The sequence below is a fragment of the Mesoplodon bidens genome (genome assembly GCF_964165515.1).
Source record: "Mesoplodon bidens genome assembly, chromosome: X".
In the NCBI taxonomy this organism is placed as follows: domain Eukaryota; kingdom Metazoa; phylum Chordata; class Mammalia; order Artiodactyla; family Ziphiidae; genus Mesoplodon; species Mesoplodon bidens.
This window is the reverse complement of record NC_138163.1, coordinates 68,357,625-68,381,237: the sequence shown is the minus strand read 5'-3', so window position 1 is coordinate 68,381,237 and position 23,613 is coordinate 68,357,625. Positions and strand designations below refer to the sequence as shown.

General features: G+C 34.1%; 1 protein-coding gene across 2 annotated transcripts in view; it reads left to right on the top strand.

The window, feature by feature from the left end:
- DACH2 (dachshund family transcription factor 2) overlaps positions 1–23,613 on the top strand; it is a gene marked incomplete at its 5' end in the record, with an annotated part of 684,702 nt that overhangs the window by 492,148 nt on the left and 168,941 nt on the right. For both annotated transcript variants that reach the window (XM_081223202.1, XM_081223203.1), the window contains 2 exons: positions 4,244–4,416; positions 21,032–21,167. In XM_081223202.1, the coding sequence (XP_081079328.1) occupies positions 4,244–4,416; positions 21,032–21,167 (309 nt within the window). The remainder of the gene's footprint in view (positions 1–4,243; positions 4,417–21,031; positions 21,168–23,613) is intronic.

Genomic DNA, 23,613 nt, shown 5'->3' with positions numbered 1-23,613 from the left:
TCAACATTAATTGCTGGTATGGATTTGGAGCAAGAGGAGCTCTCATTCATTGCTGGTGGGAATGCAATATGGGACAGCCATATTGGAAAGCATTTGACAGTTTCTCACAGAACTAAACAGAGTCTCCCTTGTTTATCAAATGAATTGAAAATTTATGTCCACACAAGTATCTACATACCAATGTTTATAGAAACTCTATTCATAATTGCTAAAAGTTGGAAGCAAACCACAGTGTCCTTCAATAGCTGAATGAGTAAACAAACTGTGGTATATCCATGCCATGGAAGAATAGTTAGCAATAAAAACAAATGAGTTGTGATGCTTGGAAAAGACTAGTGCATATTTCTAAGTGAAACAAAGCCAGTCTGAAAAAAACCAATACTGTATGAATCCACTTATATGGCATTCAGGAAAAGGCAAATCTATAGAGACATTAAAAGCCAAGTGTAAGAGGAGGAGTGAATAGATGGAGCAGAGGGGATTTTTAAGGCCAGATAAACTAACTATTCTGTATTATACTGTAATGGTAGATACATGATACTGTGCATTTGTGAAAATCCTTAGAATTTGCAACACAAAGAATGAACCCTATTGCACACTATGGACAGTAGTTAATAATAATGTATCAATATTGATTCATCCATTGTAGTAAGTGTACCTCACTAATCCATGATGTTACTTAGAGGGGAAACTGCTGGTGGAGGGGAAGTATATGGAAATTCTCTGTAAATTCTTCTCACTTTATTTTCTGTAAACCTAAAACTGCTCTAAAATTAAAGTCCATTGATTAAAAAGAGGAGGAGGACTTTTACCATACCCAAGTAAATGCATTAGAGTGGTAGATTCCAGAGAGAGGCATCAACACAAGTGAAGGCTAAGGTAAGTTAAAATTGCAGAGAGCTACAACTAGTCCAGAGGGGTTAGAGTAGAGCATACACAGAGGGATATAGTGAGATATCAAAGCTAGAAAGATATTTTCACATGAAACCAAAGAGCTTATATTTTATTCTAGAGACCATGAGTAGCCACTTAAAGTCTTAAAATTGGAGTGGAAAGACAAATTAAATGGCATAGGAAAACCAGGAGGACAGGTTACCTTCTAGGCATGGTGGGATTGGTGCCTGACTGTAGAATGCAATATATCACAGAGGAAAACATGACTTGGAAACTAAATGAATGTGATATTTTAGAGGGAAGATTAGAGTATTATTGAAGTTTGTAATCTTAATGGCTGGGAGGAGGTCGTGCCATGCACTTACATAAAAGTTATAGGAGTTGCCAGAATACCAAGATGCATTAGAAAGAGTGCTTATAGTCCTCTTCCTGATGCCCTTGTGGTTGACAGGCAAGAAAAAATCCATTTTGGTGATTTTTAAAAAGAGTTTGTCTTCATTACCATTCTATTAAAAGTTGCTGTACATGTCTGACATGTGACTAAATGAGCCAGATTGCTGGAGTGTTGTATACTATTGATGACTCTTAATGTTTCCAGCTTTGGGAAAAGGTTGACTTACATAATTCAGTATTTGCATATGCTTTACATGTGCAGGTCAACTGGGGTCACTGTTAAACTTGCCTGTAATATAAATATTAGCTTAAATTCCAGGGTACTATAGTCAACTCATGGTTAGTTATTGTAGGTCATGATATGGCATTGTGACTTTTAAGCACTTCATGGTTATTTGAAATGTTTGATGAATTGTATTTTAAAACTGTCAGTGGGCTGTTAAATTCTGTTTGTAGTTGCATTTAGTTTGCATGCCAATTGGACTTTACATAGGCATATGACTTGATACCGCCAGATGTTATCTGGATGATGCTGGAAAACTTTGGAGAATGAGGAAAGATTATTATACTGCTAAGGGAAATGTAAATTGAACAAAAGTTTATTTAAGCATTTGAGAGGTAAATGGAAGCACTGATGGCTACTTTTCATCTACGGTTTGATCAATTTTCTATTAAAATACTGAGTACATAAAGAAGAATTGGAAGTCTATAATTATCTTGGGTTTGTGGTAAATGAGAACCTTATATAGAAATCTATGTATGTTATTGATGGTTGGTATTATATGGAGCATAAAGTGAAGGTTGTTAGGGGAAGATAAATAGTGATTAATTTATGTTATGGAATATCCTATCATTATAGCAAAGCTGTATGATGGTTAATGTATAAAATGCATATATATCTAAGTAATTTTGAAAGCTTAACTGAAAATAAACCAATTTAAAACGGGGTGCAGAAATCCATTTTGAATTCAGTGTTTACATTGTGTTCAGGTTTTAAATTAATTATCACAGGAAAAAAGGTTTCACAACTGAAAAGTATGTTTTGATAGACTGCTCCTAAAAAGGATTCAGAGACTGAGCCATAAGTGAAGTGATAGGGAAAAGTTTAAAATATGTTATCAATATTCTTTGGGGATTTGGAGTCATAGGAAGTATAGAATATGTTTCCCTTCTAGGGTTCCATGCAAAACTTGTTTCTAGCTTTTTTATTATCCTTGTGTAATTCTGATAACAGTGCATTTTGTGGCTATCTTTATCAGAAATATTGGTGATAGTTGTATTCTTTATTTATGAGTTTCTTTAATAGAGATAACCACTTTAATATATGAGACCTGTCATATCTGGAAGTTTGTTTTATTGTGCTGCTTTTGAAATTGTTTTGTTAATGACTTTAATTCAACCATTATTGTTGAACCCAGAAGATGGACTTCAAATCAATTCACAATGTTCCTTCCTTCTAGCCTCCTTTTTGTCCTAAAAATACGTGTGTAAAGTGTTTGAATTACTGTTACTGTTGTTTTGAGGAATGATATTTAAGGGGCCTGTGAATATATTTCCTATAGATTCATTGTTGTACACTTGCTGTTGTGATATGGGAAGCAAGAAAAAATTAGGGGATGGCAAAGAGGAAAAAGGGATGTTATTAACAGTTGATAATTGTGTGCAAGACGAACACAAACATTGTCCATAGTAGAATGTTAATAGTCTGTAATAATTTAGGAAAATTTTAGGCAAGCATGTTTTAGAACATCTGTTAAAGATTGCTAGTTTCTGGGCTCATGTCCAAAAGAAGTCAAGATTACTATCAAGACAATAGTTAAAATACATTATACATTGCTATGATTTACTTATTGTAGTCATGTTAACATCCGTAAAGTTAGGCTAACTTTCCTTATCCTCTGTTCAAAGGTATTTCTTCACAAATCCCAACCTTATAAGGGGAAAGTAGACAACTATTTTAATTTGTTACCATTTTCGTGATGACTTATCTGTGGCTACCACAAGTGTAATGTGGATAGTACTTGAAAGATATTAAGAAATTCAAAATATGTGAGAAATATTTCACATTGCATAAGAAAACAAATGGAATTCTTGACACTACTCAAAGATATTGGTATTTGTTATTAAACTGGAAAACAAGCTGATATTTTGATAAGGGACTTATTCCTTACAGACAAAGTCTCCAAATTAGAGCTATACACATTCATTTTAGAGATTTATAACTAAAAGAGTAGGACATATTCCCAGTCTTATTTTCTTCAATAATTCTGAAGCCTAGAGAATCTATATCTTATCATACCAGCGCCACTATTGTCTGCTAAAGAAAGAGTTAAGCTAGAAACTATCTACACATCAGTACATTATAATGTTTAAAAAGAAAGTTACTTCTTTTTGTTAAACAAAGTGATGTTCAGCTCAAAGATTTCTGTTTGTTTTTATAAGTAAAAACGTTTGAACCTTGTAACTATTTTGGGAGTGAGAGCATGAACAAGGAATATTGTTAAATAAAAGTCTGTGGATATAGGAATTTTTTTTTTTTTTTTTTTTTGCGGTACATGGGCCTCTCACTGCCGTGGCCTCTCCCGTCATGGAGCACAGGCTCCAGACACGCAGGCTCAGTGGCCATGGCTCACAGGCCCAGCCACTCCACGGCATGTGGGATCCTCCTGGACAGGGGCACAAACTCGTGTCCCCTGCATTGGCAGGCAGACTCTCAACCACTGTACCACCAGGGAAGCCAAGGAACATTTTTAAATTATAAAAGAATGTTAAATTCCATAAGTACTAGTAATTTCTCAAAGACATACTAGGATATATTAAAAATTCATTTTAAAAAATTCAACAAGAGTGAAATATAGATTTTTTTTACTATTTTATAGGATCAATTTTGATGTGATTTCCCTTTGTCCAAACAATGTAACTAATGTAATAATTTAACATGTGCTGTCTCTTTTAGGACTTGATCTGCCGTTTATGATGATGCCTCATCCCCTACTTCCAGTCAGCTTACCTCCTACATCAGTTGCCATGGCAGTGAATCAGATGAACCATCTCAATACTATTGCCAACATGGCTGCTGCAGCCCAGATTCACAGTCCACTCTCCAGAGCTGGGGCCTCAGTTATAAAGGTAAGAATCACGATTCAGAAGATGACAAAGGTGTTAATTACATGTAAATTTTGATAAAATAATAGCAATACCACTAGATCTTCAGTATAAACACACAGCTCACTGACTCAGTTGCTTACCATAAAGTATTGATAAGTTTGATTTCTGACTAGGCCTGCTAAGGTGTTATTTATTTATTTTTTGTTATTCTTGTTGTTTGTTTTCATTAAATGACCACAGATATGACCTTTATTTCTAGCTTCCTGTCTTGCATTCATGAGAACAGTGTGTGGGAGGTGTGCCCAGCTATGGACAGAGTAGAAGAATGTGCAAAATCCTCTCCCATTGCTAGTGTAAGACAAAGTAACCACTGCATCTTTCTGTTGTTTGTGATGCAGTTGTGGAGTAGTATATACCATACAAGACTTATAGTCAGAAAGACCTGAATTTCAATTCTTATTCTTCCAATTAATAGCTGAATGACCTTGGATATGACAATTAACCCTCCTGAACTTGTTTCCACAACTGTAAAATATAGGTGATAGTAATGATCTATACCACTTATTTCACTGGCTGTCTGGAGATAATATGAGTAAAATAGAGTTTAACACTGTGAAACATTAAATAAATACTTATGATAATTTATATCATTATCATCATATTCTAGAATAAACTTTTTCAAAATTTCAGGACAACTGGGTAATGAAACACAAATAATATTTTATAATCCTCCTTATGTCTCCTATTAGCTTGGCACATGGTCTCTCTGTCCTCCAAGTAACACGTGAACTAAACTCTTTAATATATTTTTCCTTTTGTTGAGGAGATAATATAAGGGTATATAGGATCAAAAGAGTATAGCTAATCAGGGCATCCCTTGAGTTGTTCCTTTGTTCCTCCATTTATTCAACAAATATTATACTCTTGATATATACACATCTCAGAGAGCAATATAGGACACGAATAGGACATAATTCCTGACTTCCAGGACTCACAAACAAAATTTAAGACAAACAACAAGTACTATTTAACTTACATAACAACACAGACTGTGATGGATAGCATAGAGAATAACCAAGTATTAGAAGAATTTAGAGGAGGGAGAGACCAAACTTAGATTGGAGAAAGAGGGAGCAGGAATCACAAATGGCATTACAGTTGATAGATTTGAGCTGGACCTTGAAATATTGATATGATTGTAATAGATGCACATGGGAGTGAAAGAAGTGAAGGCAGAAGAAATGTGAGATTCTAGACATTTTTGTTCCATTTTAAATTGGCTTCCAGTTTGGGGGACTTCTAAAACAATGAAGAATGGATAAAAACGATGTGGCACATATATACAATGGAATATTAGCCATAAAAATAAACAAAACTGAGTTATTTGTAGTGAGGTGGATGGACCTAGATTCTGTCATACAGAATGAAGTAAGTCTGAAAGAGAAAGATGAATACCGTATGCTAACACATATATATGGAATCTAAAAAAATATATATTGTCATGAAGAACCTAGGGGTAAGATGGGAATAAAGACACAGACCTACTAGAGAATGGACTTGAAGATATGGGGAGGAGGAAGGGTAAGCTTTGACAAAGTGAGAGAGTGGCATGGACATATATACACTACCAAACAGAATAGTTAGCTAGTGGGAAGCAGCCGCATAGCACAGGGAGATCAACTCGGTGCTTTGTGACCACCTAGAGGGGTGGGATAGGGAGGGTGGGAGGGAGGGAGACACAATAGGGAAGAGATATGGGAACATATGTATATGTATAACTGATTCACTTTGTTGTAAAGCAGAAACTAACACACCATTGTAAAGCACTTATATTCCAATAACATGTAAAAAAAAGAAAGAAAGAAAATTTAAAACATAACCTTTGTAGGAAAGGAAAAGAAAAACTGATAAATTTTTATTAAGCTCCATATATATTTCCATGGCCAAGAGGCAGTGTGCTTCCTGTAAATATTGTGGTCCTCAGTGAATTAGTCTACCCCAGCTAATCAGAGCTCTGTTTGAATACTTGATCAGAATGTAAGCCAGGAATTGGAGTTATCTTTGAGACAAAAAATCATCCATGAACATTATTTAAAAGATCGAATAGGGGCTTCCCTGGTAGCGCAGTGATTGAGAGTCTGCCTGCCGTTGCAGGGGACAGGGGTTCATGCCCCTGTCTGGGAAGATCCCACATGCCATGGAGCGGCTGGGCCTGTGAGCCATGGCTGCTGAGCCTGCGCGTCCAGAGCCTGTGCTCCACAATGGGAGAGGTCACAACAGTGAGAGGCCCGCATACCACACACACACACAAAAAAAGATGGAATAAATTTCCTATGATTTTGAAACTGGATGGCTACTACATAAATATGACCCCACACGAAACAGGGAAACTCTACTATGAAAAAAAATATGATTTACAGTAATGGAATTGTCACACTTACTTTGAAATGATGAAAAAATACTCTCAGTAGAGGCATGATTATGGCTCTTCAGAGGTACCTTTGCTTACTTTCTTAATGACCATTACTCAGACTGAATCAGCTACATTTTGGTTGAATGTTTGGGACTTTTGATAGCTTTGTGATGAATTTGGATCAAAGAAGCACTTGGGGATGGAGTTCATGACTAGTATTTGGTTATTGGTGGAGATAACGATTGAAATGGAAAGGATAATTATCTTTTCCTTTAATAATCCAAATACTGTTCATGTATAAAAGTAATATAGGTATATTTTTGTTTATTGCTGATTTGTCTATTTCATATGTGACCTATTTTAAGAGGAAGTCAGAGCCTTCACAAACACAATTGGATGCTGTTTTGTAAAAGTTGACATGGATCACATGGTTATTTAAGTCCTGCAAATATGCAGAAACCATTTTACGCTGAAGAAGATTACATCTACTTTCATATAGTTATTTTGACTAAAGTCAGTTGGAAACAAAATATTTATTTTGAATTCCTTTTGATAAATTTCTCTGCAAATCTATTGAAATAGATTTCCATCAGAGGATGAGAAGGAAATTAAAAAAATATTTTTTACAAAGAGTTGATTTCAGTGAATACGTAGTGAGAAGTTTTTAATATAGTTGCCAAATTTTTCTTGTTTATTTTTACAATGGTGCTATTGTATGATAGTAACATTATTAGTTTTAATATAATAATTCACAGGAACAACCATAACAAAAATATTTTAATTAATTGACAAATTAGGTGTTCATATGTTAAAGCCTCACCCCTTCTTTCAAGAACAGTTATCAATATGATACTAACTATGTGGTACCCAATTATATGGACAGAAATTTCACACGTCTGTTGATCTATATTTCAACGGAAATTTGTTTTCAATGTGCTTCTTGGTGAAGCACATTTTCAAAGTTCAAACTATTAGAATATCACATGCAGTGGGCAAACCTATAAATTGAGAGTTTATCATGTACTACTACTTGTCGCATACAGGAACTATTAAAAAAAACATTTTCTCTGTTACATTTACAGATTATTTTTATCCTGGTAGTTTGTCATAAAAAAACAGGTATTTAAATTTGTATTACTCATTGTAATTACTCACAAAATATTTGCATTGAAGTCATCAGGTCTTTTATATTATATTTACCATTTAGAGGTAAACTGTACTTCCAAAATTTGAATGATCAGAAAATTTAACATTTAGAAATAAATGACATAATTATGGAATTTGATTTTTTTCTGACAAATCCACTATGAATTAATGAATGCCACAACAGCTTGCTTCACAAAACCCTCTTTGCTGTGTATTACATTGTCTGAGCTCAGGCGGTCTGCTATAACAAAATATCATAAACTAGATGGCTTAAACAAGAGAAATTTCTCACAGTTCTAGAGGCTGGGAAATCCAACACCAAAGTGCCTGTGATTATGTTCCTGGTGAGAGCTCTCTTTCTGGTTTTCAGACAGTCATCTTCTTGCTGTGTCCTCACAAGGTGAAGAGAAAGAGAGGAAGCTAGCTCTACCATGCCTGTTCTTATAAGGGCACTAATCCCAACATGAAGTTTACCCCCTTATGACCTATTACCTCCCAGAAGCCCCATCTCTAAATACCACCACATTTAGGTTTAGTTTCAACCCATGAATTTTGGGGAGACAAGCTTTCAGTCCATAGCATAGACAATCTAATGTGATTATAGAGTCATCTAGAAAAGCATCTCTGTAGTTAAAAGTCGGCTAGTATTTCCATTATATCCCTACTTTCAAGCGATTTAAAACACAGCTGCAGAAAAAAAAAATATATATATATATATATCAGAAACTTGAGATTCACAGTAAGAGATTATAACACATTACGAAAAGTCTGAAATATGTGTTTAGTTATATTAAAATTTACAAATATGCACAAAAAGAGCTGCCAAACTTATTGATGTGTTTAAATTATTCTCCTTGTTCGTATATCTTTTTTTTTTACTTTCAAGTAAAATTTTTCCTGTTTTCATATCATTTTTTTAAATCTCTGGAATTAAAAACATGCTGTGATATTGTTTTCAGAATCCTTCTAAACACCTGCTACTCTCATTTAGCATAGTTTGTGTTAAGCTGGTGCCTGTGTGTTGTCACTGATGCTCATGAGACTGTGATCACAATTTCCTTTGGAAGCTGGACTTGCAGCATGTGCTTTGAATATATGAGAAACAGAGAATATCAAGTTAGTGAATGACTTGCTCCATAAACCATATTTAATTTCCAGCACTTAGCATTTCTTTTTTTATATTTCACATATTTTGACATTTTATTGTTAAAGGGTTTTATTTTATTCTTTTTCAAAATATTTTCCCATTTGGTTATTACAGAATATTGAGCAAAGTTCCCTGTGCTATACAGTAGGTAGCTGGTTAACTATTTTACAGTAGTATGTACATATGTGTCCCAAACTCCCAGTCTATCCCTCACCCCCACCCCGTGCTTCCCTGTGACAACCATAAGTTCTTTCTCTAAGACTGTGAGTCTGTTTCTGTTTTGTGTATAAGCTCAGTTGTATAATTTTTTTTAGATTCCACATATAAGTGATATCATATGATAATTTTCTTCCTCTGTCTGACTTACTTCACTTAGTATGATAATCTCCAAGTCCATCCATGTTGCTGCAAATGGCATTATTTCATTCATTTTATGGCTGAGTAATATTCCATTGTATATATGTACCTCATCTTCTTTATCCATTCATCTGTTGATGAACATTTAGGTTGCTTCCATGTCTCGGCTATTGTAAACAGTGCTGCAATGAACATTGTGATGCATGTATACTTTCGAACCAAGTTTTTCTCCAAATATATACACAAGAGTGGGATTGTTGGATCATATGGTAGTTTTATTTTTAGTTTTTAAAGGAACCTCCATACTGTTCTCCATAGTGGCTGTACCAGTTTACATTCCCACCAACAGTGGAGGAGAGTTCCCTTTTCTCTACACCCTGTTCAAAATTTATTGTTTGTAGATTTTTTGCTGATGGCCATTCTGACTGGTGTCAGTTGATATCTTATTGTAGTTTTGATTTGCATTTCTCTAATAATTAGTGATGTTAAACATCTTTTCATGTGCCTCTTGGCCATCTGTATGTCTTCTTTGGAGAAATGTCTATTTAGGTCTTCTGACCATTTGTTGATTGGGTTGTTTGTTTTTATACTATTGAACCACATGAGCTGTTTGTAAATTTTGGAGACTAATCCTTTGTTGGTTGCATCATTTGCAAATATTTTCTCTCATTCTGTGGTTGTCTTTTTGTTTTGTTTATGTTTTCCTTTGCTGTGCAAAAGCTGTTGAGTTTAATTAGGCTTGTTTATTTTTTGTTTTTATTTTCATTACTGTGGGGGATGGATTGAAAAAGATATTGCTGCCATTTATGTCAGAGAGTGTTCTGCCTATGTTTCCCTCTAAGAGTTTTACAGTCTCACATTTAGGTCTTTAATCCATTTTTAGTTTATTTTTGTGTGTGGTGTTAAAGAGTGTTCTAATTTCATTTTGTAGCTGTCCAGTTTTCCCAGCACTATTTATTGAAGAGACTGTTTTTCCTCCATTGTATAGTCTTGCCTCCTTTGTCATAGATTAATTGACGATAGGTGCATGGGTTCATTTCTGGGCTTTCTATCCTGTTCCATTGATCTATGTTTCTGTTTTTGTGCCAGTACCATACTCTTTTGATGACTATAGCTTTGTAGTATAGTCTGAAGTCAGGGAGCCTGATTCCTCCAGTTCCGTTTTTCTTTCTCAAGATTGCTTTAGCTATTTGGAGTCTTTTGTGTCTCTATACAAATTTCAAGATCTTTTTGCTCCAGTTCTGTGAAAAATGCCATTGGTAATTTGATAGGGATTGCATTGAATCTGTAGATTGCCTTGGGTAGTACAGTCATTGTCCCAATATTCATTCTTCCAATCCAAGAACATGGTATATTTTTCCATCTGTTTGTGTTGTCTTTGATTTCTTTCATCAGCATCTTATAGTTTTCCAATACAGGTCTTTCTTCTCCTTAGGTAGGCTTATTCCTATGTATTTTATTCTTTTTGATGTGATGGTATATGGTGCTGTTTCTTTAATTTCTTTTTCTGATCTTTTGTTGTTAGTGTATAGAAATGAAACAGATTTCTGTGTATTAATTTTGTATCTTTCCACTTTACTGAATCCATTGATGAGGTCTAGTAGTTTTCTGGTAGCATTTATAAGATTTTCTATGTATAGTATCAAATGTATAGTATCATGTCATCTGCAAACAGTGACAGTTTTGCTTCTTCTTTTCCAATTTGGATTCCTTTTATTTCGTTTTCTTCTCTGATTGCCATGGCTAGGACTTACAGAACTATGTTGAATAAAAGTGGCAAGAGTGGACATCCTTGTCTTGTTGCTGACCTTAGAAGAAATGCTTTCAGCTTTTCACTGTTGAGTATGATGTTAGCTGAAGGTTTGTCACATACAGCCTTTATTATGTTGAAGTTTGTTCTTTCTGTGCCCACTTTCTGGAGAGTTTTTATCATAAAGCGTGTTGAAAGCACTTAGCATTTCTGATTGACGTGCCTGGGAGGAAATATTTTAATATTCCTGTGCTTCACTTTTTCTTTCTGCAAACTAGACCTCTCACATTCTTTACACTTCATTTCTATGTTTCCATTTCTTCTGATTGAGTCTACATCAGAAAACTGGTTAGGCTAATCTATAAGTCATGTTAACTCCTAATCGTAATTCAGGTTAGCCAATTTGGCATTTGTTAGCAAGTATATTGTTAGCTATTTGAATCAGAAGAAGCCACTGATATCTGGTTTAAAGCCATCCATATTTTTTTGTTCTCCATTGATTGAGTCCCTATTATGCATCAGGTGGTTTTTAAGGCTTATAACCTAATGGGAAGATACAAATAATGAACAGAACTCTTTATTAAAAATTTAAATAGATAAAATGAACTAATATGTACTATTTTGAAAACATGCTTTTGCTGATTTTGTTTTATACTCCATGAGACCAGGATTCCTGTCATAAAAAAATGGAAACTATGTATAATGATTTAAGTTTTCCTACTTTCTCTGTGCTTAAAAGGTTACTTGTGGATGATTGTCAGTGTGCCATGTTTGTCCTTAATTGTTCAGTTTATTTATGGAGGTTCCTTAAAAAACTACAAATAGAACTACCATATGACCCAGCAATCCCACTACTGGGCATATACCCTGAGAAAACCATAATTCAAAAAGAGACATGTACCAAAATGTTCATTGCAGCTCTATTCACAATAGCCCGGAGCTGGAAACAACCTAAGTGTCCATCATTGGATGAATGGATAAAGAAGATGTGGCACATATATACAATGGAATATTACTCAGCCATAAAAAGAAACGAAACTGAGCTATTTGTAATGAGGTGGATAGACCTAGAGTCTGTCATACAGAGTGAAGTTAGTCAGAAAGAGAAAGACAAATACCGTATGCTAACACATATATACGGAATTTAAAAAAAAATAATGTCATGAAGAACCTAGGGGCAAAACGGGAATGAAGACGCAGACCTACTTGAGAATGGACTTGAGGATATGGGGAGGGGGAAGGGTGGGCTGTGACAAGGCGAAAGAGAGGCATGGACGTGTATACACTACCAAACGTAAGGTAGATAGATAGTGGGAAGCAGCTGCAGAGCACAGGGAGATCAGCTCGGTGCTTTGTGACCGCCTGGAGGGGTGGGATGGGGAGGGTGGGAGGGAGGGAGATGCATGAGGGAAGGGATGTGGGAACAGATGTATATGTATGACTGATTCACTTTGTTATAAAGCAGAAACTAATTAAAAAATAAATAAATAAACTTAAAAAAAATGGATAAAAAAAAAAAAAAGGACCAATGTAGAATGCATACAACTGTGATTGCATATTTGCATAATATTTGTTTTAACAATGTGACAGTGTACTTGAGTTCGTTTGAATGCTCATAGACTCAAATGAATGCAACACTTAGTGTACTTATACATAATCTTGTTATTTGCCTAGTGTGATAATGCTAAACATTAGAATGAAATAAAAAACTTTCAAATCCCTATAATAGACTTAAAATTCAGTGTTTTAGAATTTATATTTGGTCCAGCATCGAGTGGTGTGTCTGTAAAGCAGCTCTTCATAAACAAAACAAAATAAAAAAGAAAACCTCTGATTTATAGCATTTGCCAATTTCTAAGGTGTAAATATTCCCACCATGGCTGATTTCAAGTTAACAACAGCTTAACACTTGGCTCACAGAATTACTGTATATTTAACAATTATCTCTAGTTTGAGCAAGACAACACTCTCCTTTTAAATCATTACATGAAATATGAAATGTTTATCAAATCAAACTTTCTATACCAATATTCTCCCACATCCATTAAGCAAATCAAACAAAATCTTTTCAAAGCAGTTTACTTATTATATTTTCTTTCTTCAGAAAGGCATAACATGTGAGTCAAAGTTTGAGAAATCTCTATAAAATGAATGAATAATTTGTTTCTTTGACAATTGATATTATACCAGCTTAACATAGAATAAAGTCAAATTGGAAAGAGCATAATTGCATTTGTGCCTTTTTCTTCTACGAGTGTGTAAATATTTCTACCCTAGTGTGAAAAAATTAGGTGATTAGAGGTGTTGACTCCTGCAAATGTCCTTAGATAGTGAAAGCTAACCCAAGGTAGACTAAACCTGGCTTCATCTTTTTCATTTCCTTTTCACAGGTAGGAGAGAAAACCATAGCTTTTTAGAGCTCTGAGAAGTGATGTGACTTTTAGAAGCTTAGAATCTAAAGAAAATATATATTTGCTTATGGTTTAATAAATTTCCCCACCTCCATGGTGGTACACAATTAACAAAGTATCTTAGGCAGATGCATAGCACATACCTACTATAGCAACACTATTCAATATAGTAACCACTAGCCACATGTGGCTATTTCAATTTAAATTAATTAAATAAAATGAAAACTTCAGTTCCTCAGATTCAACTAGCCACATTTCAACTGCTCAATAGTCACATGGTTCTTGACTACTGTATTAGATAGCACAGGTAAGAGACATTCGTGTCACTGCAGAAAATTTTATTGGACAGCACTGTTCTAGAGCATTAAATAGGATGGTTGGAAAGTTCAGAATCACTAGTAATCTTTGGGAAAAAAAAAGGATAATACAGATTGAAAAATCAGCAAGTGTATTTCAATTAGCCTTGAATTTGGCCAGAAATGATAGCTGTTGCTGAATATTGTCTTACTCCATTATTATTGTCAGCTTCTTCTATTAGGAAACAGAGAGCAAGAACACAGAATTCACTGATTTAGCAAAGGTCTAATATGTGCAAAAGATCATGTTACGTTGCTTTATCAAAAACACAAAATGAAACAGGCAGATGCCCCATCCCCAAAATAATTTATAGAATTATATAATGTTTCTGGCTAGAGCCATCATAGCTCGTCAGCTAAGTAAGATGCATTGAGATTTCACTTGAGGCAGTATGGCATGATGGGTAAGAACACAAGCTCTGAAGTCAGATTTTCTTTCTGTATTTGAATGCTGGTTTCAAAATTTCTTTTTATATGACTTTAGGAAAATTAATTAACCTGCCTGTATCTCAGTTTTCCTTATTTCCCAATGAAATGGGGATAATAATTGTACCTATTTCATAGTGTTAACAAGAGACCTAAATGAGACAAACTTGTTAACATACTTAGAGCACTGTCTGACATCTAGTAAATACTCAGTATATATATTAGCTAATATTATTTTCTTTTATTATTTTTTATACTTATGTTTTCTTTTATTATGTTTTCTATACTCATATAGAAATAGTAATAAGTAGAAACCAAAATCATGGCAGAGAGCTAGCCTGAGAAAGAAGTAGCTTTCCCTATATACATTTGTCTGTGCAACTTCTTATCAGTACCAGGACCAAGGGCTCCCCACCATTAGATGCATATACAGGTATTGGACCCGCCCTCTAGAGAGCATCTGTTCATGTGCAGTTGCTGTTTTGATCTCAGTGCCACAAAAGAAAAGTTAGGGATCTGGTGGGGACTGGAGAGAGGTGCCCATTCTGATATCAAAATTGATCTAATTTGTATTTTATTTTAACCTATCTTTAAATGTTTATATGTGGATTATTTAGTCTTTAGTCTGAACTATGAGCATCTACACACCATATGAAGACACTCATAGGCCTTTCTTTCATCCTCAATGGGTATATTAGCCACTCAATAAATGTTTGTTGCATGAATTAATGAAAACTAATGATTCATCAGATATTAAACTTTGGGGAGTGTTTTCAACATAAATGATCATTAGTGATACAGACGTTAATTTCCAAGCTGGAAAAGACATTAAAAGTTGCGAACAAATTTTTTTGGTTTTGGTTTTGTTGTTGTTGTTTGTTTCTGCTTTTTGGCCAGAAATTAGTTTGGGAATATTGTTATGCCAGGCACATAGTCTTTAGGTCTGGCTCAGGTCCCTTTACTGTTGGCTCAGATATTACCATTTGTAGCTAGTAACGAATATAACTATAACATGAATTGAAAATTGTATTAAGATCATTAGGCTTTCAAAGTTTTTCATCCTTCAGTTATATTACTCAATGTGGCAAAATCCTGAGAGAATAATATGTAAAATACCTGACTGATATGAAAATATATTTTCCTACATTTAAATATTTTATAATACAGTCTTTCTCTATTTGTGGGAAACTTTGTCATATCAGTGTGCCATAGTTTTCTCTGATAACAAATTTAAGAAATTTAAGTAGGAAGCTGTTATTTGGCTGTTTACCAGTATCATCTGATTAGCTGTGTTTTTTGTTTAGCTGAGCAGCTGGCAATTAATGAATTGATTGGAAATGGTCACAAGGCAATGGCATTAGCATGTGAACATCTGGTATTAAAATTAATCAACACAGAGAGGGTTTTTTTTGTGATAATTCAAATTCACTGAAAAAATCACTAGTTGAGTCTTATTCTAAGTGCTCTGTGGAAAGACAAAGCTATTACTGTTTTTAGAACATGAGATGAAGATGCACTGAGTGAGAATTAAGGTGTGTGTGTGTGTGTGTGTGTGTGTGTGTGTGTGTGTGTGTGTTTGGATGGGTGACAGAGGTCCAAGCCTACAACATAATTTGCAAGCCATACATATTCCCACTGAACTGTCCATTCTCCCACTCGAGGTGATTTACATGCTATGAACAGATATTATGGCTGATTCCCTTCAGCTGTCAGCCTATTCCAGAAAAAGTTTCAAATTGAAGAGGTGAAAGGGTCCTTTGTCCAAATATTACATAGGTCACAGTTAGGGCATGCTTATGATTTTGGACTCTCTCATGGTTACATGTTCCAGTTGCACCCCCCTCATCCGTCTGTTTTTTTTCTAAATTCATGAAAACCCTGCCATATCCATCTGTGTTAACTTAAATACATTTGTAAATTGTTGATTATGGAACACATACTCATTCTTAAACTGATTCATAAAAATTCATAAAGTGTCATGCATCCAATAGTATTCAAAGATAATAAATCTGATCATCAAATTCTTCCTCAGGACTAATGGTAACCAAGTTAGCAACAACAATGAACAAACTTATTTTCTTGTTCCTGATTTTATTACTTAAGTCTGTCAAATTACAATCTGTTCTGTTTCTGCATACCTCTGGTGACAGTACAGAAGGAACACATCAATTAAATATGAAATATCAAGACAAATGCGTGAATAAAATATCTAGCATTCAGATAAACTTCCAAAAGCCACTCCTAAGCAGCGAAATGCCATTAAATCCTTTAGAAACTCATTAATAGATTAACATTTGGAAGAGTAGTTACAGTGAGAGTTAAATTCCAATTAAATAAAAATAAAAAGACAAATTGTGTGTTACATAACCCCACTGAATGCTTGAGAAGAATCAATGTCATAAAACATCAGAGGTACAATTTAACATTGAGATAGGTGTTTTTAAAAGGCAACTATGCACATGAACACATACATATAAACACGTTTAATATGCGTGTATTAGTACTTCACAAGTTCTGCATATAGTATATTTCCAAAGATGTAAAGAAATACATTGAGATGAATAAAGGATCTCCATGAAAATGGGCAGACTTGATACCTTAGTGCCAACAAACTAAATCCTATACCAAAATGACTGTGTTAAACCTTGTATAAAACTGATTATTCTCAGCTTTGACCCTGGTTTTTATTAAGGTTCAAATGTACTTTCAAATGATTTAATATGATGAATATCTCCTTTGACCATATGTACCCCCGAAAAAGGGAAACATTGTGATAGAAGAGGGAATAATAGGTACTAATTAAAAACGTTTTCTATAATGACTCTTTCTTCTTAGGCACAAGCCTTGAACTATGTAAGTACATGCTAGAATTTGAGTTATTATTGCAGATAATTTAACTAATTTCAGGGGAAAGTGGGGATTGATTGGGTAAGTATGTATTAGTTTTGGAAATCTCCCTCCTTTGCTACTTTGACTGAATATGGAGAAAACTTCCACAGTGTTTCAGAAGAGCTACAGCTGTTTTTGATGGGGCACGAATGAAATGAAGAGTAACAGTGTTGTAAAAGTCATAAATGCCAAATAAAATTAAGTCATCAATGAGTAAAATGATTGGAGTTATAGATTTGCAATTTTCCTTTTTAAACGCCCTTATTGATTTGTTGCAAATACTGTTAAACCTGTATTTGGCAAATGGTGAAGACATTATCACTTGTGTTCTCATTTGTAATAAAACAGATTAACTTGCTGTGAAAATTTAACTAGGCTGAGCCACAACAGTAGCCACCTAATGAACCAAAACACGTTGCAGTTAAGTAGCTAAATAGATGCATACTGATTACAGGGCTGAAAAATGGATCTCTTTACTTGCAAAGTAGAAATTGTTTATAGAACTATTCATTATTTTAGGAGAAATTAAACATTCCCAGTTTCCTACAGATTTTTTTTTTGAGGTATGCGGGCCTCTCACTTTTGTGGCCTCTCCCGTTGCGGAGCACAGGCTCTGGACGTGCAGGCTCAGCAGCCATGGCTCACGGGCCCAGCCGCTCCATGGCATGTGGGATCTTCCCAGACCAGGACACGAATCCGTGTCCCCTGCATTGGCAGGTGGACTCTCAACCACTGCGCCACCAGGGAAGCCCCTGATATATATATATATATATATATATATATATATATATATATATATATATATATATATATTTAACCCACCTAATTCTTAATCAGTATAAGGCACTGGATTCATCTAATGTTGTTTACATGGTGAAAAATGTCTGACCTCTGTGAGGTCTTAAGAAACAATAACAGTGAATTGAAGCTTGATCGAATTTGGCAAGTGCAGGCTACAAAATATTAAAGCAGAAGTATGACTTTATGGAAAATGTTACTGTAGCTCTAAGTCATGTTTTCAAAGTTAATTTATTTTTCCACCTAATGTACTGTTCAAAATGTCAAAGAAAGAGTTTAAGAGTAAATTATTTGAGTTCATATTATTTGTTCATATGAAAATTTTAAACATTTTGGAGGATTCCTCTTTATAGCATTGTATTTTTTCTCATTATTTATAGTATTTTCTATTTGTGTAGATGTTCTTCCAATTTTTTTAAAAAATTCAGCATGAGCCTTCATTTTTTAAGCAGGGTGAGCAAGATCAAGTATCACTGTCACTTGAATTCTCTTGCTTTTCCAAACCATCAGCTTTATGAACCACCCCCAAATTTTCCATTTTTATTATGGCAGCATATATTGCTGTGTATTATTCCTGTTTGCCACTACACAGTGATTTTGTTTGTTCAGTTCTATTTTTGCTCAGTAACTGTTGTACTTTGTCCTTATCCATTCACTTACAGGTCCATTAGAGATAAACATAGCTATTAAATTACATATTTTTCAGCAAACATCCAATGTTAGAATTCAAAGACTGAATGGACATATTTTAGCATAGAATCATTGAAACTACACAACAGTGAAAATCAAAAACTAATTTTGACCTCATATATGAAATTCCTTTCGTTGGGGTGCATGTGTGTATGTACACATGCTATTTAGGGATTATATTTTTAATCACTACACTTTAGGTTGAATTTCACAGCTGATGAACTACTAGTCTTTTCAAAAAGTAAATGATGTGGTATAAAGTCTATATATAACTTGCTGCCCATCTCCATACCTTCCCTCCAAAATACAAATATAATTATTTGGGAAAAAAAATGATTCTCTTATTCTGCTTTGCTTATATGTGTCTTTTGATCTTGCCCTGTGTACATAGTATTGCAACTGTATACTTAACTGTATACTAAATATAAATGAAATATATATTTCTCTGTCTTAAAACATTGTTTTTGAATCATGACAAAAGATAGAGCCTTTAAGGTGTAGTATATATTTACAATTATTGGTATTTAATAACTATATCATATTGCAGCTAATATACTCAAAGTCCACTATTCATTTCATTAAAATTATCAAATGTTAGCTAAATGCTAAATAATAATATATAAAACACCATTTAAAAATGAACATACTACATTGATGACTGTATTAGTTCTTTATTGCTTCTGTAACAAATTATGACAAATTAAGTAGCTTAAAACAATGCAAATTTATTATATTACAGTTCTGTAGGTCAGATGTCTGACATGGCTATCATTGAGCTAAAATCAAGCTGCTGGAAAGAGTGCATTTCTTTCTGTAAGCTCCTAATAAAGAATCGATTTCCTTGCCTTTTCCAGCTTATCTCTCTGACCATTCTTCCATAATCATATCTTCCTCTGATTTTCCTTTCTGCCCCCAAGATAATCCAGTGGAATAGCTCTATCTCAAGGTTCTCAGTCACATCTGAAAAGTCAATTTTGCCATATAAGATAACATATTCACAGGCTCTAGCTCTTAGGATACAGACTAAACATCTTTCGCGGGGCGGGGAGGCACTATTCTGTCTGCCACAATGATAGACATTGCAAAATGTTAATTTCCACTAATGAAATAATAACCTTTAACTCTCATAATATTAATTTTGCATTAGCAGTTTTTCTTTAAGGAGTTTATCTGTTTTGGGCCTCTTGTGCAAAATCATTGTGAAAATGTATAAGCACGTATTTGACAAGCTAATTTTTAATGTTATGATTAGAATACTGAGGTTGTAATTACACATAATTACACAGAACATTTAATTTAAGAAATTTTTATGGATTAATTAAATATTTTATTGAATAAACATTCTCTGTCCCAGCATGTCTATCACTGAGTCACATTTATTGCATATATGGATAAACACTACAATGTGTTTTTTTAATTAATCAAATTAATTAAATGGTTTTCAGATTTATTCATCAGTTTGTGATGCATAAGCACAGTGAATAACTTCAGAATTTTTAGCAATATTCATTATCACAAAAGTCCTGAGAACTATAACCATTACTGTTGAGATATATAAAAGAAATATTTTATTTTTATTCAAATTCATAATTTAAAACTATAAAAATCTAAACAATACTAATGAACTGATATTGATAGGTCTTAGTGTTAGTTTCAAAAACCCATCATAGTGTCCTGTGACTATCAAACTATTTTGTTTGCAAAATTCAGCATGAATTCCTAAGGTCTGATAGATCACAAGTATATTAGTGTCATAAGTTTTGTCAGTGCAGAAAGACACAACATGTACCAGACGCCACTATTTGTAAGTTTTATTCCAGGGTTCCAGGTGTTTACCTTTGGGGGATCTTCTTACTCAGACAGTAAGCTCACCCTCCAGGTTATGGTCTGAACATTATATCAGTGTAGAAGCTTACAATAACAAATTTTCACTAACAATAGTCACTTCACTTCGTAATTTTTGATGAATTTCCTAGGAAAGGAAATGGAAACTAACCTTTCTTGAGCTCTACCATGTATCTGGCATAGCATTGAGCCTTTCCATCTTTCTCTCTTATTTAACCCTCACAATATCCCATTAATTTCCCAAGAACAAAACATATGGTTTTTTCTGAAGATATGTGTTTAAGACCAAGTATTATGAATGTATGCACTTTCAGGATGAGAGGTCAACATTTCAAATGTTATGGTCTCCACCAACGTGAAAAACTTGGCGCAAGATGACATTTCCTTTTGTTTTTCCTTTCGTGTAAGGAACGGATCCCAGAGAGTCCTTCTCCTGCTCCTTCTCTGGAAGAGAGTCATCGCCCTGGGAGCCAGAACTCCACTCACCCCAGCAGCAGCATGTCCAGCTCTCCCTCTCAGATGGATCACCATTCAGAGAGAATGGGTGAGTATCTCACCTGAAGCAAGGAACTGAAAGATAATCTTTCAGGAAATTCTTCATTAGGCAATAGAGAGGGGAGAAAAACCTGGGGGAACTGATGCTTTTTGAAAAGTGGTGATTCTTTATTACTGAAGCAATATGAACAACAAAAAAGGTTTTAGAAGTTTGTTCTCTGGAAGAGGCTTCATTTACTGTATCACTGGATCTCATGGGAACAATTTGATGGGATTTTTGTAGAGCATATGTTAATTCAATATGCTGGTATTTGGCAGCTAGTGTGATACAAATCACTTGCTATATTCACAGCACCCTTTGAATAATGGAAGATAAAATATCCTTTGGACAGTTGATCATGTAAGAGTGATTAAAAAGTGAATCAATATATGATTTGCAATAATCTCAGCAATTTAGATCACAAATTTTAACATGATTTTTCCTACGTTTCTTTTTTATTGTTTCAGAAGTCTTACACCACAGACACTATTCCAGAAATATTATAATGTTATTGTCAGTGATCTGGCATATTGGAGACTTGAATCTAGACACAGTCTGGCACTAACTAGCTATGAGATCTTGGGCATGTCATTTAACCACAATGAGTATCTTTACCTAACATATGGATATAATTACTGCTCTGCCTATTGCACTGGAGTTTTATGAGGTCAAGTGAAATAATATGTAGAAGAAAAACACTTCAGAACTTTAAAGCACTAAGGAAATGTGAGGGATAAGCGCTAATTTTCTCTGTGTGGTTTTACCTTGATTGCTTATCGTCTCCTGATGTTTGATCCTACTCAGGTATACAGACATTACCCAGTGCATTCAGCTATAACAAATTCTCATTTGGTTTATAATAAGTATGAACCAAGTGAGCTAGGTAAAATCTTCATTAATCTTCTGTACCTACACAATCCAATTTCCTAAGTATACATTTCCTTTAGGGAAAATAATATCTTCTCTTCTTTTAGTCTTACTATAGGGACATTTTTAATGTAAACTCTAAATTTTTACACTTCATAAGAGTGATTGCTTCAAGACTCTCCAAAATAATGTTTTTATGGGGGAGGAAAGGAATTTGAGGGATTAGGGAAGGTGTTAGGTTCTGGATTTGTGGTGAGGAAGGACAAAGATGATTTCTCTCTTGTGGAAATTCATCCAAGTCTCACTTAGCTTCTCAATATTATATATTCTTTGTTACTATTTAGCTTCATATTGAGCCCAGTGGGTCTCAAATCTGGCTCCCCATTATAATTGCCTATGGAGCACTTACAAATCTGGATGCCCAGACCACACGCTCAGGGTCTCATTTACCTGGTCTGGAATAGAGCCTAGAAGGAGTGTTCTGTTTTGCTTTTCAGTATCTTCTCAGGATATTCTAATGTGCAGCCAGAGTTAACCACTGAATTAGAACTTGTAGCTAATGGCCATAAGGGAGTAAATTTAATTCCTGGAAGAGGTGACAGAGGTTTTGTAACTTTACTCTGTTTTGTGGATACAGACTAACCTACTAGTTACAATATTGTGTGCAACAGATTCAAGGGAGTCTGAGCAAAACCTGTGGGGGTAGCCAGATGACCATAAAGGAATCAAGAAACATACATTCTTCTATTAGGATAATCTTTGTACTGATGAGGGAGGGCGGTAGAGCAGAAAAAGAGAGAGAATTATTTATTGAGTGCTGGCTAAAAGCAGAGCACACAGGGAAATATGTATACTCTGTAATAGACATATCATAAGAGATGTCATACTTAGAAATAAACTATATCCAAAGCAATATAATGTTATAAAAAAAATCTTGACAACATAAAACATTTCTTATTCCACCAGCAGTAATTATACTCTCTATGCTCATTCCACAATTGTCCAAGCATGATAGTGAGATTGTCTATAAGTGAATTAAAAGGTTTGATGATTTTTGGTTTAAAGTGACCATACTTTATTGATAGTGCTATATAACATTTTAATAAAATATAACTAAAGAGAATTAAATGATAAACTGAAATTGACATGATTTTCCTCTTTCAATATGTCTTGCAAAGAAGCACTTACAATTACCAGAAAATTATATTTTATCTATTAATTTTGCTATATATTTGCAAAAACTACAAAGTAAACTAAATTCATAATTATTTTAAACTCATGAGATTAAGTGCAAAATTCTCTCTGAAGCATTTTGGGAAATATATCATTAATTATGGAGGTAAATAACTAATTTGTACATGAATTTCAAAAGAGGAAATATTTTAAATGATTTAAAGAAAATATGTTGGAAATTATATATGTACTATGTATTAATTATACTTTAAAATTCATATGATTAAGCAGCTTATTGATTTTTAAATTGTATGATCATCAGAACAACAAAAATATTTTCACTTGTTTAGAAGTAGAAGTGTATAAAATTCATGTTGTTATTGGAGTAAAATAGGTATTTATGTAATGGTTTTCT